We start from the raw sequence: 21,895 nt of genomic DNA, 5'->3' as shown, positions 1-21,895 counted from the left end.
CATAATTTATTGTACATGTTATTTAGTAGATCTTGGCACTCCATTGAAAATTAATTAATATATGAAATGAAATTAAATGTTTTTCATGCCAAAAATGACAAATCTTTTCTTTATAAGTTTTCAAAAGCTTAATAGGAAAATGATTTTCTTCTCTTCTCTTTTTTTTTTTTTTTATTAAATAATTTACTTTATACTAAAGACAGTACGATTGCATTATACTGTTACAGTGTAGTTTCATATGAAATACGTTGCAGTCTTTAAATGAACAAACAGTTATATATATATAATGCTTTCGTATTTCGTAGAATAATTTAAAAATACAAATGGAGTGTTTCCCAAACTGTAACGACATTTATCTAAAAATTCAGCTCAAATTCGTGAGATTTCTTCAAAGTGTTTATAGTCATTATAGCCTTTCATTAATGATATCGAAGCCTAACTCTAATTGTTTCAACAAGAAGCACACAAAAGGAAAATATTAAGCTTTTATTATAACTTAATACGGATTAATTATTGAAATCGTGAGACATGAGAATAAAGAAGAAATTTCTCTGCATGACAGACAACATTTTCCGCTGCTCAGTCGGACAGCATTCATTAAAGGCTTTATCATTCTTGGAATTGGGGGTTCTTTGAAAAGTTTCTCTATAATAAAGCTGTAAACAACAGGGAAAAGAAAAAGCATCAACGATCGATAAATTGTTAATGATAGGTAAACTAAAGAATGTGTTAATTGCTCTTAGATTGTATATATACGTAAGTACATTGTCTGTAAATGGCTTAGTCTATGTACATGTTGTATACAAAATATTTTACTCAAAGATTACCGTAACTCATAAAGTGATTTAATAAAATTTTCGTAAACAAATCGAGTTTTTTTTAAAGTGTACTTTAGACTAAACATACACATAATTCTTAAGTGTTTTATTGAGGTGTTGTTACTTGAATCCATACCGATTTGCTGTATGAACTCACGCATAGGCATATAAGTGCAATGCGCGTACAGGCTCACATATTTAAACACATTTCTATATAAGTCAAGTGTATATATACACATAAGTTGATTTTAAGTACTCTATTAAAACATGACGTTATGTTACTAAAATAATGCTTAAGTGCGTAAATATTGGCTTGTGGCAAAAGCAATAAAACATGGCCCAATTTCATTAGCTGGCAATGATGGCCTTGAGCACTTGTTAGGCTTGCTAGTGGTTTTAGAAATTGAGCCAATTGTTAGCCTAGAACGACCGGACTGGTGTCCCATTACTTCAACTACACTTTCGCCAAAACTTTGCCTTTTACTCGGCTTTCCCAATACAAATTGTTTGCATTAGTATCGCATGTTATGTAAGACACTGTCATGACTTTTCCGTGAGCTGAAGAAGTAAACAAAAATTGCTCGCCTTGATATTCATCAGTCCATAGGAACGAAAGGTGCATATCGTCTCGCTGTGCATTGCAAATGTAATAAATGAGTTGTGAGTTACTTTTGTTTTTATACCTATTGCAGAAGAATGAGAGGTGTATTCATATTGTCAGAACGTTTGCAACCCGCAGATGGAAACGTTAGAGACACTATAAATCATATATTTTCTAAATTGCTTTAAGCATGTCCGTGTGTCCGTCTGTTGTAAAACTTCTCCTAGCCATAAAAATGAAGCAATGAACTTAAAATTTGTCATCAACATAGGAAGTTCTTGCACGCAGTTTAATATTGAAAATTGGCCAAATCGGTCGAAGGATACGCCCATAGGACCAGGTGTACTGGGAATACCTCTGTTTTCCAAAAGGAATACAAAATTGGCTTTTTACTCATTACTCATAAACGATAGCAGGTAACTTTACCAAAATTTGAACTTGTACAAACTCTGTGAGCGATGTTGTACCTGGCACCTATGGAAAAATGGAAAAAATTGAAATTTTCTTTGCAATACCGTAATAAGCTTTAAAAAATCCATAAAGTACATAAATTCTTGGCCAGTTTTAAATTTGGAACGCAACTAAACATGTCCGCCAACTCGTTTGACCACCTGTCTCTCTGCGCAATTGTGTAATATTTGTGGTAGACACTCTCTTGTTAGCGAAAATCCTCTACAAATTTTCAAAAGAATTTAAACGTCACTTAAATTTTTCCCAGGACACGCATATGCGACAAAAACCTGTTCATATTAGAGAGCATGGAAACTTGTTTTTAGGATAACGGTGGCGGGTATAAAAGATTCGGTCACGACGGAATATAGTTTTCTTACTTGTTTTCTTTATTTTTTTTCATGAGAGACGAACACCGATCTTCGCAAGTATATGTTTCCTTTGATGCGTTTCGTTTATTCGAGAATTCATGGAAAGATCATGAACGTAAAATACTTTGGCATTTCATTGCTCCTTTATTGGTTTAATGTATTCTGCAAAATTGGGTCCGTTACCGCAATTAATTTAGGTTTTTTACGGTAAAAGTAAACCAACTTTTTTTATATATATATATATATTTTTTTTATTTGTTCTATATATATTTTTGTGTTTCTTTTTTAAAGAAATCCGCAAAATAACATCTGCTGCTCTGACGTAATTAATCGCATAAATAAGAATAAATGACTTTTTTTCTTTGTATATTAATTTAACAATTTATTTGTGTACATGCACGTTGGTAGCCCACGCGCATTCATAGTATTAATCGTTTAAATAATAAAAGTAAAGATATTTAAGCAAAACAAGTTAAAGCGGCAGAAGCGGCTCTTAGTTATCCTACACAACTTCGTCTAATGTAAGCTTTTAGCTTAGTCTTCGTTCTAAAGGCTCAAAACTACATATTGTGAGAACTCTTATATGCGAAAAGTTTGGAATCGGATCTATATATACATATAGCGAGTCTAATTAATATTGGATTTTTTCATTCGACGAAAAGTAAACGCTTGTTAAACGTACTCCATTGTCCAAACATAAAAATTTATTTTACTATTTTGTACTACTAGGAATTTGCCTGGGAAAACGCCCAGCTCTTAGTGTGAAAAATAAACTTAGAAACGTGTTCTCCCTATATTAACTTCCTATTGCGTTCTTGCATCAACGGCTTACGATGAGCACGGCATGTTGCAGTTTGGTATGCATTGGGCCAATGCAGTTGGAAAATTAGTGTTTATGGATGGCATTGCAAACAAGGAGGGTTTTTTGAGGAGGCGCAAGGAAAACTTGAGAGAAAGAGCGGACAAACTTGGTGACTTTTAAATTCTATCAAGATAACGACTTCAAGCATAAGTCTCACTTAATTCAAGAATGGATCGTATACAACAGCCCTAAAGTACGTCATCCTCTTCCTCATATCACCAGGTATGAGCTCCATCAGAACTATGCAATGAATTGGACCGTCATGTGCTAAAACACTCACTCGCTTTCCTCCAAGACCCGAAAATGCTTATGTACGGACAATGGACTAGGTTTAAGAAGCGTCTATTTTTTGTCGAGTGAAAAGACCCAACGTAGACTCATTGTACGTATATATATATAATTAATATAAATTGTGCATCAATTTTCATCGTGGATACCACAAAATTGGAATATGTTGTCATATAAAGGTTTTTCTTCTTATACCCTACACCGTTTGTGGTAGAAAGGTACATTAGGTTTGTACGGATGTATGCAACAGTGATAAAAATTTGAGACAGACCCGGTTTTTATAATACCGAGCGATTCAGAATCATTTTGTGCGATTAAGTTGATCTAAGTTTGTCCGTCCGGCTGTTCGCGTTTTTGACGCTATTCAAATTAAATAATTATTTAACTTTTTTATTTAATTACTTCTTTTTGAAAAGAGTTTTCGTTCGGAAGAGCGAATACCTTTTCAATAGCATGATGTGACGATACGTAATACCTCGATTCATAGATTGCATTCGATAATATATGGTTATTGATTAATAAACAGAAGGGCAGATATGTTTCAAAATCATTTTCGGAATCAATGGCAGGAAATTATTGATGTGAATGTTTTTTAACTTTTTCAAGTGGTTTCCATTGTTTGACACCTACATCCTCTCGCTATATATACACTGCGCTGCTGCGAGAAAATCTTGAAATGAATATTCATCTATTCGTTGGTGGTGGGTAGAGAGTTTCTAGCCTACACCGAATTGTTTTTTACCTTACCTTAGCGTAGATAATAATTTTCGAAACTAATTGTACAACCATTTGACCGCGTAAATGGAAATTTATTTTCAATGAAAAAAAAGGTAATTCATTTGAAACATATTCTGTTCGCGAAACAAAATATTTCTGAAATTTATCTTCAATAAATTAATTATGATTATTTAAGTAACGTCGATATTATTTCTTTCCTTAACCAAATTTTTCTCATTTAGATGAATATATTGTTACGAATATGCCATATTTAATAATTTGAGTTTTCATGAAAATTATGCAAATTCTCGTCACGAAATTCTGAAGAAAAGGGAGACCTCCCCGTAATCATGGCGCGTTATCTGTGTTATGCGACAAGATTAGCAGCAATCGGCTAAAATTTAGCCAACAAATGGATTAAGGGATTATTGGATTAGGAATGCCGCGATGAATTTAGGTGATGGTAACTTGCTTGTAAAAGGATATGCGCGGAGAATATTTGCAGAAGGCAAGCAGAGTTAAGAGATTGGAATTGCAATATTTCAGCGGACACGACTAGAACGAGGATAAATTTCAGCGAGTAATTTGTAAATAAATTTCCTAATTATGTAAATAAGATGTACACTATTCTAAAAATCACAATTTCGTGGTACGAACATTATTTGGAAAGGAGTTGAATGAATAACGTAAAATGCACAAAAGACAGATTTACGTTATAATACCAGGTAACGGGTCGTAGTACTTCTATCGTTTTACAGTCGAATGCGAACTATTTTGTATATTTAATGTGATTTTAATAAAATTATTTGCAAACTTGTACACCGAACAAGGAATATAATATATTTTGTGATGGTAAGTTTCCCTTTCAAAACGAACTTAACTGAATCGCACCTCAAATCGAAGAGGTATAGATCAGTTTCACTAATAACGATGATGGTTTTTCTACATTAAAAAAATAATTGAACTGAATTGAATTTCTATCCCTTATCACCTTGAACCAAAACACAATTTATAATGGATGAGTATAGTTTGTTGTGTTTACCAAAAGTGCAATCGATTTAGTCCGTTGAACTGTTAAATAAAAGAATTTCAATTTTAATGCAATTACATCTCTATTAGTAGAGCGGTTAGCGATTCTATTAAGCTTATGTATATATCTTTGCTTATACTGTACTGTAATAAATCGTATACTGAAAAAGTACATTAAACATTGTGTGTTTCTTGTTTCGTCTTGTTTTGTTATATAATTTTAAAAACTAAGTATCAGAGGCCGAGACAGAGACCGCAAAATGTATTGTTGATTGGCAGCAAATTCCGAATCGATGTTCGTCTGTGTATGTCCGTGTTTTTATTCTTTAGCTTACCATTCAAATTTTTGAGGACTTAAAATCTGGGATAAAAAGTTCATGGTAAATAATTTTTTTTTTTTTACTTTTTACGGTTAAAAATGAAAAAGTATTTTGATATATTGAAATTTAGAGGCATCTCAGCCGCCCAATGAGGAGGCAGTTTAAACTGTTACTCTCTATCTATACGTAGTCTGGTATTAAATTTCTATCATTTTGTAAAATCGGCACAAATCTCGATAATTAACCGTATATGTCCTACAGATCAGTTTCGAAAATAGTTGTTTTTTTTTTTTTTATAAACAAGTCAACACCAATTGACAATTTGAAGTAATTTCGAAATATTTGATGGAAATTTTTAATGAGACGTACACCTTCCATCAAACTCTGAGGGACTTTCTAGACGTTGCTTATTAACTAAAAATCATTCATATTAAGCAAGATCATTAACATAAACTTTCGTTTCACTTTCCGCTTTCAAAATAATAATAAAGTGAGTTTAAACCATTATACTGGACCGTGGCACATCATTAAATATCCTGCATTACATCCCTTAATGCTATTACTCATACAACGACTTTTCAACATGCGGCATTATATGAGAAGTCGTTGAAAAAGTGCTACAATTCGAACAAAACACGATGGTATACTAAATTCACCAGAATACATGAGAAGACTTAAGCCAAATGGATGGACAGACAGATAGACAAGATATAAGCTACAAGCCTTAATATAGAGAGTATAGGCAGATACCTGTGCCGACATAACTGTCGAATGTCCCACTAAGTTGTATTTGTTATATAATCTTTTAGATATTGTTGTTGTACGGTACGGCCGTACAATTTCATTAAATCGTTTCAAATCTGAAATTAAGATTATATAAAACCGCTATGGGTTTTGTATATCATTTATGTTTTCTGACCAGACAGTTAGTCTAAATATTGAATGCTAGTTACTAAGTAGTAAATCAAACAATTCAATGACGCGTCAATTTCAATGACGCGTGGATTAAAAAGATATCCACACAATTTTGAACTTATATCTGAAATCTTTTGCGAAAACATTACTTTTCGGAAGAAATATAAACGTCTTTAACCTGTTAAGCCTGAAATTAAAACTCGTATTCTGGACTATTTGTGGATTAATGTTATTTCTATTGCATTAGGTTCAATAAATTTATTATCATTGCAAGATTCTGTATCCGCCCATTTATCAGGACGTATGAACATTTACTTAAGCGGTCATTCTTATTTGCTTTTTTTTTTATACGTTTCTTTTAAAATCTCTCTCTCTCTCTCTCTCTCTCTCTCTCTCTCTATTTCTTTCTCACTCCATCTAAAATGCAAAATTTAAATATGTGGCTGTTAGAGACAGCCAACTGGTCGAGTGGTGTGCGTTTTTTTTCTGGAAATGGCAACTTACGCTTGTGTTGTAGTTGTTATTGACAAATTCGTGCTACTGGCACCAACACCACAGGCCGTAGAATGCATTCCCCTATGAATACAGTTTGTCGGCAATGATATGCTCTTTAAGCTTACGGTTCGTTATGATTGCTTTCTTCTCTAAATTTTTTTGTATTTATTTATTTATTTATTATTTTTTTTTTTTAAAACTTAAATTAAATTATGATAAATATGCCGTAAACGCAACGGATTACTTGTCACCACACACGGAAATGCGTACGAATTTCAGAAAGGCACGCGCATTACATACAAACACATATACACGTATACGCTTATTTATATTGCAAATGCTACGTAGTCATGTTTATACTCAGAGTCATTTATTATTATAAATGATGCTGAATAAAATGCATAGTCTAAGACGAAAATATTTTATATATGTATTTTAGCAAACTTGATGAGATCTCAAAAGAAAACTGCCTAAGCTTTGAATTAAATGCACTTTAGTGTATAATCATACAATAGCTTGTAGTTCTATTAGATTTTGCTTCTCTATGAAAATTGCTCCAAAGTATTGTAGTTGATGTTACGTTTAAAACTGAGAACCTCTACATCCGTTTTAGACAAGATCACCCCTGCAAAAGATGTATTCCACGAGATGTTCATAAAGCAACAGTAATTGAGCTTTTTCTTTTTTATTCACAAACAAACACAAACCCATATGCACATGTACATTTATTCGTCCATACATACATACCTATATATATATATAACGCGCACGCATGCTTGTACCCCTTTGCATTACTTACCCAATTGTCTGTCTGGTGATAAAATAAATCCATCAAAAGAAAGAAACAAAAAATTCAAACATTTTATTATACATTTAGATGTACGCGTGAGCGAATATATAGGTGAGTGAATGTGTGCAGTTGGAGTGTAAATTTTAAATGGCCATGTATCGTATATTTGTATTCATTATTATTAGCTTAGTTTACCTTTAGTTTCGTATAAACAAACAAAATTAGAAATTTTATTTCGGCTGCTATTCTGGGCCGTACATTATTTGTTGATGATGTGAAATTATTCGTATTTCGTATATTAAATGATTCATATACGTTTTATGTGCTCTAATGTATGATTTTGCTTACATTTTGAAAATTCAATTTTTATTTCAAAATTCCCGAGCGTTGTGGCTATCGTAGGTATTAATAAGCACTCACCTTTTATTCATAACTAATTTATATAATCACAGCTAACGTAGCGTACCGTTCTAAGCTGCGTTAGAAATTAAAAAAACAAAGAAAAAGAAAAAAAAAAAAAAAACGGAAATTTAACGAATTTTCATTACACACTTCACTCACACACACACAATCACGAGTAAGACAAGCATGTTTGACTAAGATCGAAACCTCTCGTTCATTCTAAAAAACGAGTCAAAACAAAGACAAAACGCAAATTTCATAATCTATAATGTTGGGTGGGCGTGGCTGGTTCTTTCTATTTGTGTAGGATGAAAGTGGAAATTCATGTCGTATGTCTAAAGCAGATATCTTTTGTTTTTACGTTTACCACAGCAGTTAACAGACAGACGAGCAGACGGACTGACAAACACGTCTGGAACGGTTCATGTGTAGACTTCATATGTGCTGAAAACGTTTTGAAAACTGAATATTTTAATGTACTATAATATTAAGTAGGCGTGACCGATATTTTCGATTTTTGTAGATGTGTTGCGGGACCACCTATAGAATATAAATGCAAATTTTTATCGTTTATAAGGGACCAATCAACATATTTTTTATATGTTATACTGTGGGCGTATCTTTAAGACCAATTTCAGTACCAATCTGCGTGAGTAAAAGCTTTCAAATGTTTCCGCCAAATTTGAATTAAATAGTTGCCTTTTTGCGACAAGCGGAATTTTTACTACAGACAGACCGATGAATATGTTTCAATCGGTTTAGCATTTGATGCTGATCGCGAATATATATATATTTTATCGGCTTTCTGAAGACTCCTTCTGGATGCTGCAAACGTTTTGATAAAATGAATGAATGTATCCCTCATCTTATTCTATAAAATGAAATTTTGCAGAGCTATACTCTCAACATATGTACATCGAAATTATATTTTTATGATTAAATACTTTTCTAGCAATTGTCGGTGATTGTGTGCAAATTCTTGAACTGATTTCCAAAATCACACAAACTTGTATAAAAGTTGTTATACAGAAAAAATTAGAATCAAAGTTTGTAGTGCAAAAGAAAAATCTCTTGTTTAACAATAGATCTGCGGCGTCCGTTAGTTTCAAGGGGCTTTGATTCCAAGGTTAAAAATTCTGCATAAGAAAGTCGATGTCTCTACATATTATATAGTGTTTTTTTTATGATATATAACAGAAAGTATATACGTTTACCCTTTTTTTGTTTCTAAAACACGCCTATGTTGTTATTTCTAGACGTTGTATACCTCTTCCTACGAAAGTCCGTCAATTTGACGTAATAATGTATTCACGGAATTGAAAGTGATAGATCAAAATTTAAAAAAATTGTCGGCATTTTTCAATCTTGTTTTAGCTTCTTCCACATTCTGGACTGTGTATGTGTGCAGATTATGCCTATTTTCTAATTTCATATTTTTAATTGATCAAGGAGTGCTTGTCCCAAATTTTAGAAAATTTAGTGATTTTTGCAAAAATAGGTATTGCGAAACATCCGTAAATCCAATATTATGCAAAATATTCGTTCATCTATTTTCGCCATATATTCTTTATAAACGGCCCCATTCTTATTTAATTTAACCGAAATGACTAGACGAAGATTTTAAACGAATTTCTTATTCTAGATAACGTTATCGTCAAATTAAGCAAAAGTCCTAACCAGGTCTGCTATTTACATCAATCGAATAAATTGATCCTTTCTACCGTCTCCGATGCTTGCTTCAAATGCTTCAGATATCTCGTTTCTTTTAATGCGATCCCCTACATATCCATCCCTCCCTCTATTGATATAGCCAATTTGTTCTAAAAATTTTATCGTGAACATCAATTGTAGTTCCAAAACTTTTCTTTTTCTCAGGTCAAGTTAAACTCCTTCCTTTCCAAAAGAGCGAATGTTTAAGATATGGCGTAATTCTCTTTTAAAGAATTACATTCTGAAGCACCTGTAGATATAAGATTTATTTTGAATAAATCAGCTGTCGCGCCAATGACAACCGCATGTTTTAAATATTTGCTGGAACCAGCGAATATCCAAGACCAAGACCACCCAAGCGGAGTATGACTTCCCTTCTTTTTCACTATCTTGTAAATTTTTTTAACAAAATGAATTATGTGAAATTTGCCGAATGACATCAAGGCACACGAGCACAAACTGCAATTAAAAATGTTCTTCGAAAGAAAAGGCGAAATAAAGCAAGAATAACATCTATGAGTAATTACTTAAAAGCATTAAATGAAACTGTACTATGACTCCAAAAAGCATGTTTTTGCTATATGGTTCGCTCGTAATATTTCGAAAATTGACGTCGTGAAAAAACACGAACTAGAACTTTTGCAATAGAGTTAGAATATGCACAGTCGGTTCTCCCAAAAAACTAAAACTAATTATTCTTTCATTTATTTATTTATTTTTTGTCTTTTGGTACAAAACACTTCGTTAATGTGAATTGAAAAGGCCTTCCGAAAAGTACTAAGCTTTTTGGAATTCAAATATTTTACCTTTAAGTATTTACTGCAAAGGTGAAAACTTGAATTTGATGAGACCATAAGATGCTTCCATGAGTCTTGTTCTATATAATAAAAAAAGAATAAAGTGAAAGTTTTAGTATTTTAAACTGAAAATAGGTCCACCAAATAGTGATTGCATTAGTTTTGTGTGATGCGTGACAGGCCTACTTTTTGGAATTACTCCTGCATAAGAACTTTTTTTTTAAAGTCACTTTTAATTTTCATTACATTCTCAGCTTTGAGTTGTAGGAGGTGAAGTACTACATAGAATAGTGAATGCCTATGCGGACTATTACCGAGTAGAAAATCTTAACTTGCTTGAAATTAAGAAGAGTCGAAAGCTTTTGTCTTCTTTCTGGAAACGTTATATTAAACGTCAATAAAATTTAAGTGGTTTTTAGTAGGAAGCTTTAACACCTGACTTTCATAGGCCGGAGGATGTGTTAGATTTTACAGATGTGTGTAATGAATAGAAGCATACATCGGAGATGCCATATAATGTACACATTCGTAATCAGCTTGCTCATCAGAGGCATCAAATTTAGATATATATGAATAAGCAGCTAATTCTCTGGCAGTCTCTCTGTCGTGCATTCATCTATTGAAATGATGAGTTTGTCTCGATACTTGTGGAGGAAAAAACTTACTCTGAAACACTTTCACGCTCATAAGTAATAATTTAAATTTTGAAATTTTCGGGAAGCGCTAGATTAAGTCTTAAATTCCCCTTCCTTTCCAAGCTTTCTTCTCAGTAAACCGTATACAGTGTTCGGCGATTGTTACCAAAAAATTTGTATATAAAGGCATCCGGCAAAGCTTTTTGATTTCATTTGCAATATCAGTCTGTTGGAGGAGTTGGTTGTCGGTCACAGTATAATGTGATGCTTTAACCTGTTAAGTGACATGATAAAGTTCTTCGTAATCTTTAACATATACCACAGACCTATGCCTCGCTGTCCCTCTTTTGTGCGTCGCATTGCATCGCTTGCCTACCAACTTTTCATCACTTTTCAGAAGAGATTTCCCTATGGAAACTGGGACGAGCAAATCTGTTTCATTTTAATTATGTGAATCTTCTCATATCGACATTTAACTTTTTCTGTGATCGGGAGCCCTTTACGATCAATCACATTGAATATCGAAGTTTTGTAAAAGAAATCTCACTGAATTCTTTTATTGTTAATCAATGTCGACATACATTTTTTAAATGATTTTGATTCGAATTTTTGGACAATTGATCTGAACATATAAGGTGAATATAAGAATAATAGAAACTTTTTCCATATCCACTGATATCAGAGGCTAAGTTTTCGAAAACTTTTGCTTGTGAGACTGAAATTTATTTTATAAGCGACAAGCGCAATACTTTTTCAGACTACTCGCTATGAATATAAATTATGAGCATATTTGTGCGGTTGGTTGGTGTACACACCCTCATAGAGTTTAGGAGAATAAAAATTAAGTTTTAAAAATTTGGGTTAGAAATTTTTGTTTATATCCTTATTTGAAAGGCATATAAGAAGAAGTACATATCGAAAGAGAAAACTCGGCGAAATATGCAAAATAATTGCTTATAATGTTTGCTTGTCGTGTTCCATATTTGTAGCTGCCTTGCATATGCATGGAAGTAAATGATAGACGATAATATATTTTTTATTCGTTTTTTTTTATTTTCTATTTTTTTAGAGGGAGCAGGAGGAGCGAATTTGTGCCATCACGTAAGCGAATAGGTAAATATAAGATTTGTAGTCGACATGGCGTCGTTTTCAAAGTGATTGACAACCTATTAGTAATTTATTAATAGTTTTGAGTAATATTTTCTTTTGCTGTGCATGTGTGTGTGCGTGCATTTGTTTATTTATTTGCAATAAGTAACGCCACGATTAATGTTAAAAAGCTTAATCGTTCTCTTTATTAAGTAAAACTGACCAAAATATTTGGCGGGTTTCGTTTTCATTTTCAACTTAGCGTGAATGATGATGAAATTGTATAATTAAATATTACATTGCAGTTTTATCATTACAATGTCGCTTATATTAGCGCTGATCTAATAGAAATTTCAGATTTTATTTCGCAGCATTTAATCAACATTTCTTTGGGTAAATAATTCCTAGTACTTTCTTAGTAATATTTTATATTTATAGTTTATCTAAAAAGTATTGAGCCTTTAATAAGTTATTCATTTAGTTTAGTATTGTAGAAATTTGCAAAACGAAATGAAAGTCATTATTTTAATTTAAAAACACAAAACAATTGATATGCTTCACATATTGCCAATGAATTTGCTATCTCCAATCGAACGGCATACCTTACCTTATCCTCCACCAAATATAGGCAGGCATTCTCGCTTATTACTAAAGTCGCAGAATATATGTATATACATGAAGGCAAGGAGACATTTACATAAAGCGGCAAACTTCAATGAAAGAAAATTTTATCAATAATTTTGCAAAAAAGGCTGCAAAGAAATTTGGCTTTGCTTACATTGGTTACACGCACTCATATATATTTAACTTGAATTTATTATTTTATTTATTATTATTATTATTATTATTAATTTCGCCAGAGAAATAAATTCTAAGACTAAACTCTTAAAAGCACTAGCATCTAAGGCTATCGGCTTTTTATTAAAAACTCTACCGCACTTGAGATTCGAACCCACGACCACTGACTTGCTAGTCGAGATTCCTCCCCTTCGGCTACTCAGGCGGATATTATTTTATTTATTTATCAAGCGCTTGAAGTAATTTATAAAATACACTTGACATGACGTGGCAAGGCCGTCTTTCAAATACCCTAAACTACATTGCCTAATACAATTCTTCATTTGTTTTCGAGATAAAAATCACAAAAATTATATTTTGATTTCAAGACTAAGCGAGCTTTTCATGGGAACTCTTATATGGGAGCGAGCCTAAAATGCGAAACTACATGACGCAAACATAGCAATTTATAATACTTTTCTTGTCAAAATTTTTATTATTTTTTATATATTTTCGTGTGTTTGCCGCTGTTTCCGATGCGATGCGGGGATGTAATCAACCCACTCGTGAAGCGAGACTGGTATACCATTGATTCGCATGAGTATCCGAGTAGGTAAGAATAGGTAAGAATCGCAATTACCAAGTCAGTGGGGTTCGCGGTTTCAAATCTCCGTGCGGTGCTTTAGTGATAGTCGTAATGAGTGCTCAGTCGTTGAGGGCGTAAAACTTATCGATTGGGCACACATCCGTTAGGCTGCGACAACCATCTTCCGTATTTCTTTCTTTCTTTCTCTTTCCTCACTTTTTTGCGACTGCCATCGCGTTAGACAGGGGGACATACTAAAGTACTAAAAACAAGGATTTACTTTTCATGACAATCGTCCATAATTTATTAAAAACTCGACTTTTGCTTCGCGTACAAGGGTTTGTTTTTCGTAGGAAGGACTGCATGAAAAGCGCTCCTATCCAATCCAAATTTTCCAACTTTATTTTATATTGGAAGGTAACAATTTATGCTGATTGGAGGCGAGAAAGACAAGATTGTAGAACAGCTCTGATCCAATCCATTTTCCACAATGCGAAAGCACTTCAAACACATAAAACATTTCGGCAAAATATCTCAAAATTAGCAAACAGTAAGTTGAAAGCAAAAATCTGTGGGCAGACAATAAACTCATATTCGGACAGACAAGCCCAAATCAATTTAGAAAATGATTTTAAATTTCCGTGCAAATTTAAAATGGCCTGCGTCACAAGTGGTATAGGGCGTAATAGTCGTTACTGAAAACATTGTTCATCGCTAGTAAGGAAACTTTCGCATTTTTCATGGATCATGTATTATGGCGAAAGGAGGATTCGTCAATTTTAGGCAATTCACGAATTTCGGTATTTTTCATTTTCTCTTTTCAATAGAAATTTGAACACTGATCCACCAGACCCATTGAGACAATCTATCGGTATTGGTAGGAGCTCTTACACAAACGACTGCAGCATTTTCGCATTTATTTTGTTAATATTCGTTGCATCTTTGCCATACTGGGAATTCACTAAACCGAATATTTCCCAATTTTTGCTCATATACTTGCTATTAACTCGAAAAACGCTACATTCATTTACTCCCGTCATCGTCATTCTGGAGATGTAAATATTGAGTCTCATTCATGGTCGCTACGATAACGTATAGCTAGTTTTACATTAAGTCCTTTGTATATCTTTCACATAAACAGTACACTTTTTATGAGGATCTGAACTCTGTTTCATCACTTCACTTCAATTCATTTAGCATACATCATCCAATATTCTTATTTTTCTGCCATTCTCCACTAATTTTTCAGCTTTTCTTTTCATTGTCTTTCTTCACTTCTACAATATCTTTTACTGTTTTTCGTCTTGAAGCATATTCGAGAGAGACTTGCTTAAACATTCTTTATACATTGAGCGAGAAAGAGTACGCTCCCCTTAGTAGCCAAGAGGTCGCTTTCAAACAAACCAAAGAAAGAACAGCGACAAATGTACAAGCGTCCCCTGCTTAACATTATACGTCTGAAGTCTATTTCGAAGCACGATTTCGATGTTCAATACCACATGATTTCAAAAAATCGAATATCTGTTTTTCACAATTGATATTTGCTCTCATTTTTATTTCACCGTCAATGGGAGGAGTTTCATCTAACTTTGAGAAAAAAAAAAATATATTAAAAATAACTGATTAACTGTTGTCTTTTGTGATCGTCATCATTATTATACCCTACGTCAATTGTGGAGTTGAGATTTCTTCTTTCTTTTTATTATACCGATCGATTCGCAACTATTTTCTGAATCGAACGACGCTCATCCGCCCGTCCGAAGTCGATCCATATGTTATTGCGTTAAGCTTACTGCCCAGAATTTTTGAAATGCTGTGCTGTAATTTGATATACTGATATGTTTCGACCCAGCGAAGAATGCTATTGAAACGGACCACTTTCTCGATCACTCTCCATATGACGCCTTATTCTGAAAACTCATTATGTGAAAAAATATTGCAATATTCAAAATTTGGCGGCAAAAATCGCTTGTTAGTAGTGTTTTTAAAATGATATGAAAAATATGGATCGTATTTTGGAGCCAATTTTTTGAACTCCCTCTCACATAACCGTTCTTCCGAAAACAGAATCTTTATACGCTAAACCGGTGTAACTTTCAATATTGCTTGATGAAAATTTGTCTATAATAATAATAATTTGACCTAAAAATTTACCTTACCGAATTTGAATTGTGAAGATCTACTTTCTGGATTCCATCCCGTTGAGGATTTCCAATGGAAAATCATTCTTTATATGACAAAAATATCAAATTTTTGATATTTTATGATGAAAATTAGTTTGTAAGAGTAATTTGATGTAAAGCACAGCGGTATCGAATTTGGATTAAGTAGGCCTATTCTTGGGACATCATCGCCTACAAGGATAATTGTGTAATATTAAATCCTCTGAGCGAAAAATGTCTAGTTTTGAATGCTTTATAATGAAAATGGGTCCACAGGAGCAACGTACCATACGAATTAAGCGCACTAAAATTATATATCATATAGGCATGCTTTTCTGACACCATCATATAGAGGGACTCTCGCCCTTCTATGACGAAAAAGTCGACTTTGTTGTTTCTTACGACGGAAGCAACTAAAAAATAATAAAATTGTTAACAAGTAAACTGAGTTTGCCGCGATAGTCAATATATTGACCATGCTCAAGGATTAAAAGTGTGCCTTAACATAAATATAATATGTAATTTTGTGTGTGTTACCATCCTAAATGAATGAATGAATATTGCAGGAGAAGTGATGCAGGGTATCTAATAGTCAGCCTTGCCCGGGTATAGTACTGTCTTACTTGTGTTAAATCTTTTATTTCACGCACCATGAACGAGTTAACGATCGTTTGGATTGCCCTTCTAAATGCGCACAATATTTTAATAGGCAAGCTCTACGCTAGATCAGTTAAGCCGATTTCGTTGTTAGTTTTTTGAATATATTTCTAACTTTCGGATTTCATCAAAACTTGACATTAACTTACACTTGGAACAGACATGCATGATAAAATACACATCGTAAAATTTTGCACTAGAAAAGTTGGTTCCGATACCACACGGTACACATTGCACTGATTTGCAATATTTCAAGGTATCGTACAGCAGCATCTGGATACAACACGGTACATATTTTTCAATTTATATTATATCTAAGTTTAAATTATGTTATTCTTTATGATACTTTAGTTTAAACAAAAAAGTTTCGAATAACTTAGTTTCAATGCAGCGCGGTCCGAATTAACAGCGGGGCACGCGGTTGATTCGAACCTTCTATCACAAAGTTTTTGATATTCTTATGCTAGTAACGTTAAGTCGACACATCGCTGAGTTTGATTATTAGGCATTAAATATACGATCAGTTTTACATAAATGACTTTTTTAGATTTCTTAAAGATAAAATAGAAGCGTGGCGACTTTGCTGATGGCCTCCTCTGTCGTACCGTTGAAGGTCAGAAGGTTGAAGATGAGAGGACATATATCTCAAGTCTGGTGTTGTGTGTGTGTGTGTGTGTTTTTTTAAAGTTGGGAAATCTGACAGTCGTAATGGTAACATTGAAAATGGGTAAGAGGACACACCTATGTAAACATTATAAACTAAAGACATTTCTGTTGGGAAGACTTTTAAACTGCGTAAGATCCAATGTCAAATATTTCATGGCACATTCTATGGATGGCCCTACAGTCTCTGTTCAAAAGTGGAAAAAATTGCTCACGTATAGCTAATATTAAAGCAGTATCGAAATTACACTTTTTTTTTTTAAGAAGATGAAGGATTCGGCCACAGAAAAATCTGATTTTCTTACTTACTGCTTATGCTTTCGTTTTAGTTTCAAATACCTCTTTTTTTCAAATCTTTTTCATTTTCATTTATTCAATGTAGGGATATAAAGTATGGTTCAGATTGCTATCATAGTCATTTGAAGTCAATAATATTGAATTTAGATTACTTTTATAAAAGTTCGTCCTTAGTTTTCTTTTTGATTTCCGAAGCCAAGTTTTACTTTTACTTTTATTTCCATTAGTGCGTCTCTGTAAATGATAAAAGACGAAATATGTAACAATGATATGTACTCGATTCGTTGAAAGGTATAAATTAATATCAACTTTTTAAGGCGAAAGCTTTTTAGACAATCCAATATAGAATTTTACGTACGATACGATAGTGTATCCATTATAAAGAAACAAAAACTGCGCAGCTTGCATGTTTAAGTCGGTTTGCCAATAATACGATTGGAATTGGTTTTTTAGACAAAATTCGTAAGATTCTAGGAGGCGAAGGCTTGAATCAGTGTAAGGCACTCATGGAACTAGAATTGGTCGAATTTTCGGTTCTACTGTCATAATTTGAATCCTTTATGTTTCAGCAACTCTGGAGATTACATAATTCACAAATGCCTTAGCAAACAAATAGTAATAATTTCGATTTACATGCAAAGCATACATGATAGTTGGAGAGTCCACGCCAACTTACACTCAGCGAATGTGCACAATCGCTAAGATGGCTAAGTGGCTCCTCAATTAAGTTTATTGCCTTACTCTGGCGTTCATTAAACGTTCGTTAAAGGTTCTGTTTACACATTGCCTTCTTTTGTGTTTTAAACAGAGAACGCCACCAAGTACTCAAGTCAATGAGAATTTTTCATAAATTGCTTATTGTGGGACTCATTTTCAGTCACCGAGTTCCATATTTGAATTTCGCAGAATCTTCAAATCTTATAAGAAATACTATTTTGGTGAAAAGTTTAATTTGAATTTCAAGTTTGGCAGATTATGGAGTATTTTAATAAAGGCATTCAGGCCGTAACACTCGATGGCGATGCTTAGCGAGACCTACTATCCGAATATATGCAAAGTATAATAGAAGAGTTAAATATCTTCGATAACTGGCCTTAATATGAACGGGGAACGGGGAGCTTTTATTAAAAATCGGGACGACTTCTCTTTTATCTTTTGCTATTATCGGAATGTTTGATGAAAAGCCATGCCGTAGATACCTTAGACGATTATCGCCAACGCGTGTTTCTAAATATTATAAACGAATGCGAAAATTATTATTTTCCTAGTATTTCCCATAAACATTGATAAAATTCATGCGACGCTTACAGCTAGTTGTGTATGTCGTAAATAGCAACTGAAAAGTTACATAAATTCTGTCTCTTACCTTGATATCCTCTTGAGAAACAATACGACTCTTTTTATTCGTACGCGCGACACAATAAGGTCTCAAGGTTGCGTAGTAAAAGATTTCAATTACGGAGAATATACTAAAACCCATAAATAGACTTAGGATGCCACCAGTATTAGCTAAAATATGTAATAATTATAAAATTTAAATATATTTTTCTTTTTAGGCCAAGAAATCAAGAAAAATCTTTAAATTACATAAAAATTCTGTGAGACCTATGATTTCCGATTTCGTAGTGCTACGAAATGTGTTTGTAGTATAGAAGAAATGCACTATCGATACATCACGAATTCCAGTGGTACTGTTGAAAATTCCTTCAGGATATCCACCATTGGAATTACCGAAAGTGCCAGCAATCATTGGCGATGTACTCAAACCCGTACGGTATGATAATTCGAAGCAACCTGGCAAGCAACCGTCACATGCTAGTGAATCGTTGGTCGATTCAATTTTCATTAATAAGCGTCTAGTGCATAGATTATCATTAGGACCGCAAATACGAATAGTAGGATCGCTACGTGGTAAGTAATAGAGCACGCAGGAGCATATTTTTTGGAGGAGACGGGCTTCACATTCGTATCGACAGTTTTCGCGGGAATATGATCGATAGTAAGTCAAGTTGCCCTCATCGGAAAATAGACAACGGCGCACTGCTTGCTTATGGGAGTATATTTTAGGTCCAGCATCCTCATAAATTGGATATACAGGTATGAAAGCCTCTCGTCCTGCCGCCAAAAGGATGCCGTAATTCGAAATTTTTGGTAAATTGGCCGGATTGTGAACAAGAAACTGTTGGTTTATTATGTAAACATATCAACAAAATTTTTAATCCTTCTTTTTGCCTTTTTTTTTTTTTTTTGATTTCTTTTTACCTTAAATCCTGCGCTATTTGTTTTACTGCAATAATATTCGTCGGATGACGCATTTAAGATGACCGTTAAACCCATATTCTTACCAATACCACCTGATGTTCGCGGCGAAAACTTTACAGGTAAATTTTTACCATAACCCTTATCGGGAGTCCAATCGATTGCAGTGTATTCCTCATCCTCATGCGATCTTAGAAGATTATCCTCACTAATGCGCATTGTGTCATTGAGTCTAGGAAATAAATTTTCTCATCTATTCACTTTACCTGTAATTCATGAACAGATACTTTGGATCCAAAGCGTTAAATGTACAACAGAGGCCATCATCGGTAAGTATCGTACGAAATATGCTCGAGCAGTTTTCTATGCGTGAGCCAAAACTACAATAGAGTAACATCTCGTTACAGGGCTGAGCTACCTACAAACACGCATTAAATTGTATTTAAAGAGTGTAATTCTTTTTCGTGCAATGAAATTTGCTTTACCTTAGTTAAGATGGCCTTAAAATTTTTCCAAGTTCCCACATAAGTGACATTCAGGTCGTTAGACTCTTGATTACATAAACTTAATATCAGCGAAAAATTTGAACTGCTTCTTAAATAAAAAGGTAGCAACAGACATATTAGGATATTAATATTTACGAAATCGGATGACATTTGTCTATAAAATAGAATCTCTGTAACTATTCCGAGCACTAAAATATTGATTGATTGAAATTTAACAAGTAAAACGCTATAGTGGGCCACGGCTCACCACTAAATACTCCACTCCACTGTAGAGCTGTTCCTATATAACGACTTTTTTCAAAAGGTAGTTATAAGGGAAGCGGTTCGTCGATGGGCTAAAATTCGTCAGTGCATAGAGTTCCATCAACTTTAAGCTTTAAAAAAGCCGGGTCTATTTTAAATCCTTCCGAATGTTATATGCAAGTGCATATATTTAATAAACACTTGCATCGCAAGTAGAGTAAGGTATAACAAAAAGAAATAAATTCATTTGTATAACTTCTACTAGACTTCTGCTAGAATACGATATATCGAGCCCAGTTACTATAGCTAATGGATTGGGATAATCTATATGATTTTTCTTTAATATTATTTAATATTATTATTTCATCATTTTCATTTTTTTTGCCGATGTAAGTTACTTAAGTTTTTATCCGAAAGGGATAGGTTGAAGACTTACTTTCCAATACTCTGAACTTTGCTTTTTCGAGCCTGATTTAAGTTACAAATTGTTATAGCCGGGAATGGTATATCAGTGTCCATAGTTTGTTTAGCACTTAATGTAACAATTATAGGCGATGCCGACCATTTCCCATATATATTTGAAATGAAGAATGATGAAAGCGTGACCACTAATACAAATGACAAACCAAAGAATACCCTGTAATGTGAATTAAATTGAAAGAAATTTGATTTACTCATAGGACTAAACAAATGCCTAATTTCCTTTACCTTTCCGTTACGGTAATTTTATCCTCAGCTAAATACTTTAAGCCGTGCAAGGTAGTATTTTCCAAATAGCATTTCACATTTTTATAAAAACTTTGTTTATTCCGAAAAGCTACTCGCATATCGTCAGCATTCTTTTGGAAATCTTCTAAGTATGTTTTGAAAAAAAGAGAGAGAGAGAGAGAGAGAGAGAGAGAGAGAGAGAGATAGAGTGAGAGAGAGGGAGAGGTGAATAAGAGAAGAAAGAATTTCGCTGCATTATTTAAAATTGAAACTAAATTAATACAAATTGAAAAGAAATGTCATATAAGTTAAATAAAAAACCAAAATATTTCCATCGGCAGGCAATTCTTCCAAACTTTTTTAAGCGGCGGATAACCAAATCTCATTTCTTTTCAAAAAGGTTTTACATATCTTACCGAAATTTATGGCAGTCACGCTATTCCTTTTCGCTCTACTTAAGACCCTCTTACTCATCCTTATAAAGCAGCATTTCCAATACTTTCTAATACAATGTCCCAAGCAACTATAATCACTTGTTATTTGTATTTAAAACTTATATAGTCACAAGTCCTCGAGATCAGTTGGATGCGATAAGTGCACAACAAATAGAAAAATTGTAGTGATTTTCGTTAATAGCCACTGTCATGGATGCGGTTAGTGTTGTAAATTAAAATTTGTGTAAATAAACGTGCGTGTCATGCTAACCTTAAACAGTGTACAGCAAAATGATTTTTTATTATATGTAAGC

The 21,895-nt window shown here is 33.4% G+C and overlaps 2 protein-coding genes across 2 annotated transcripts in view; both read right to left on the bottom strand.

Moving 5' to 3' along the window:
• The window catches only part of LOC119637275 (glutathione hydrolase 1 proenzyme), a 35,737-nt gene extending 28,672 nt beyond the window's left edge, over positions 1-7,065 (bottom strand). The window contains exon 1 of the mRNA XM_038033181.1: positions 6,876-7,065. Coding sequence (XP_037889109.1) covers positions 6,876-6,943 — 68 coding nt within the window. The 5' untranslated portion in view covers positions 6,944-7,065. The remainder of the gene's footprint in view (positions 1-6,875) is intronic.
• An 8,051-nt stretch (positions 7,066-15,116) lies between these two features.
• Positions 15,117-21,266, bottom strand: LOC119637438 (pickpocket protein 28-like). The gene is made up of 8 exons (XM_038033458.1): positions 21,148-21,266; positions 20,876-21,076; positions 20,176-20,284; positions 19,957-20,108; positions 19,694-19,898; positions 19,019-19,610; positions 18,798-18,940; positions 15,117-15,239 (listed from the first exon to the last, which is right to left on the bottom strand). Exons 1-8 carry the CDS (start codon positions 21,264-21,266, stop codon positions 15,117-15,119), a joined length of 1,644 nt encoding a protein of 547 aa, XP_037889386.1.
• Between the last annotated feature and the right edge of the window lie 629 nt (positions 21,267-21,895).

The sequence above is a fragment of the Glossina fuscipes genome, unplaced genomic scaffold (assembly GCF_014805625.2).
Source record: "Glossina fuscipes isolate IAEA_lab_2018 unplaced genomic scaffold, Yale_Gfus_2 59, whole genome shotgun sequence".
Lineage (NCBI taxonomy): Eukaryota > Metazoa > Arthropoda > Insecta > Diptera > Glossinidae > Glossina > Glossina fuscipes.
This window is presented reverse-complemented; position numbering and strand designations above follow the sequence as displayed.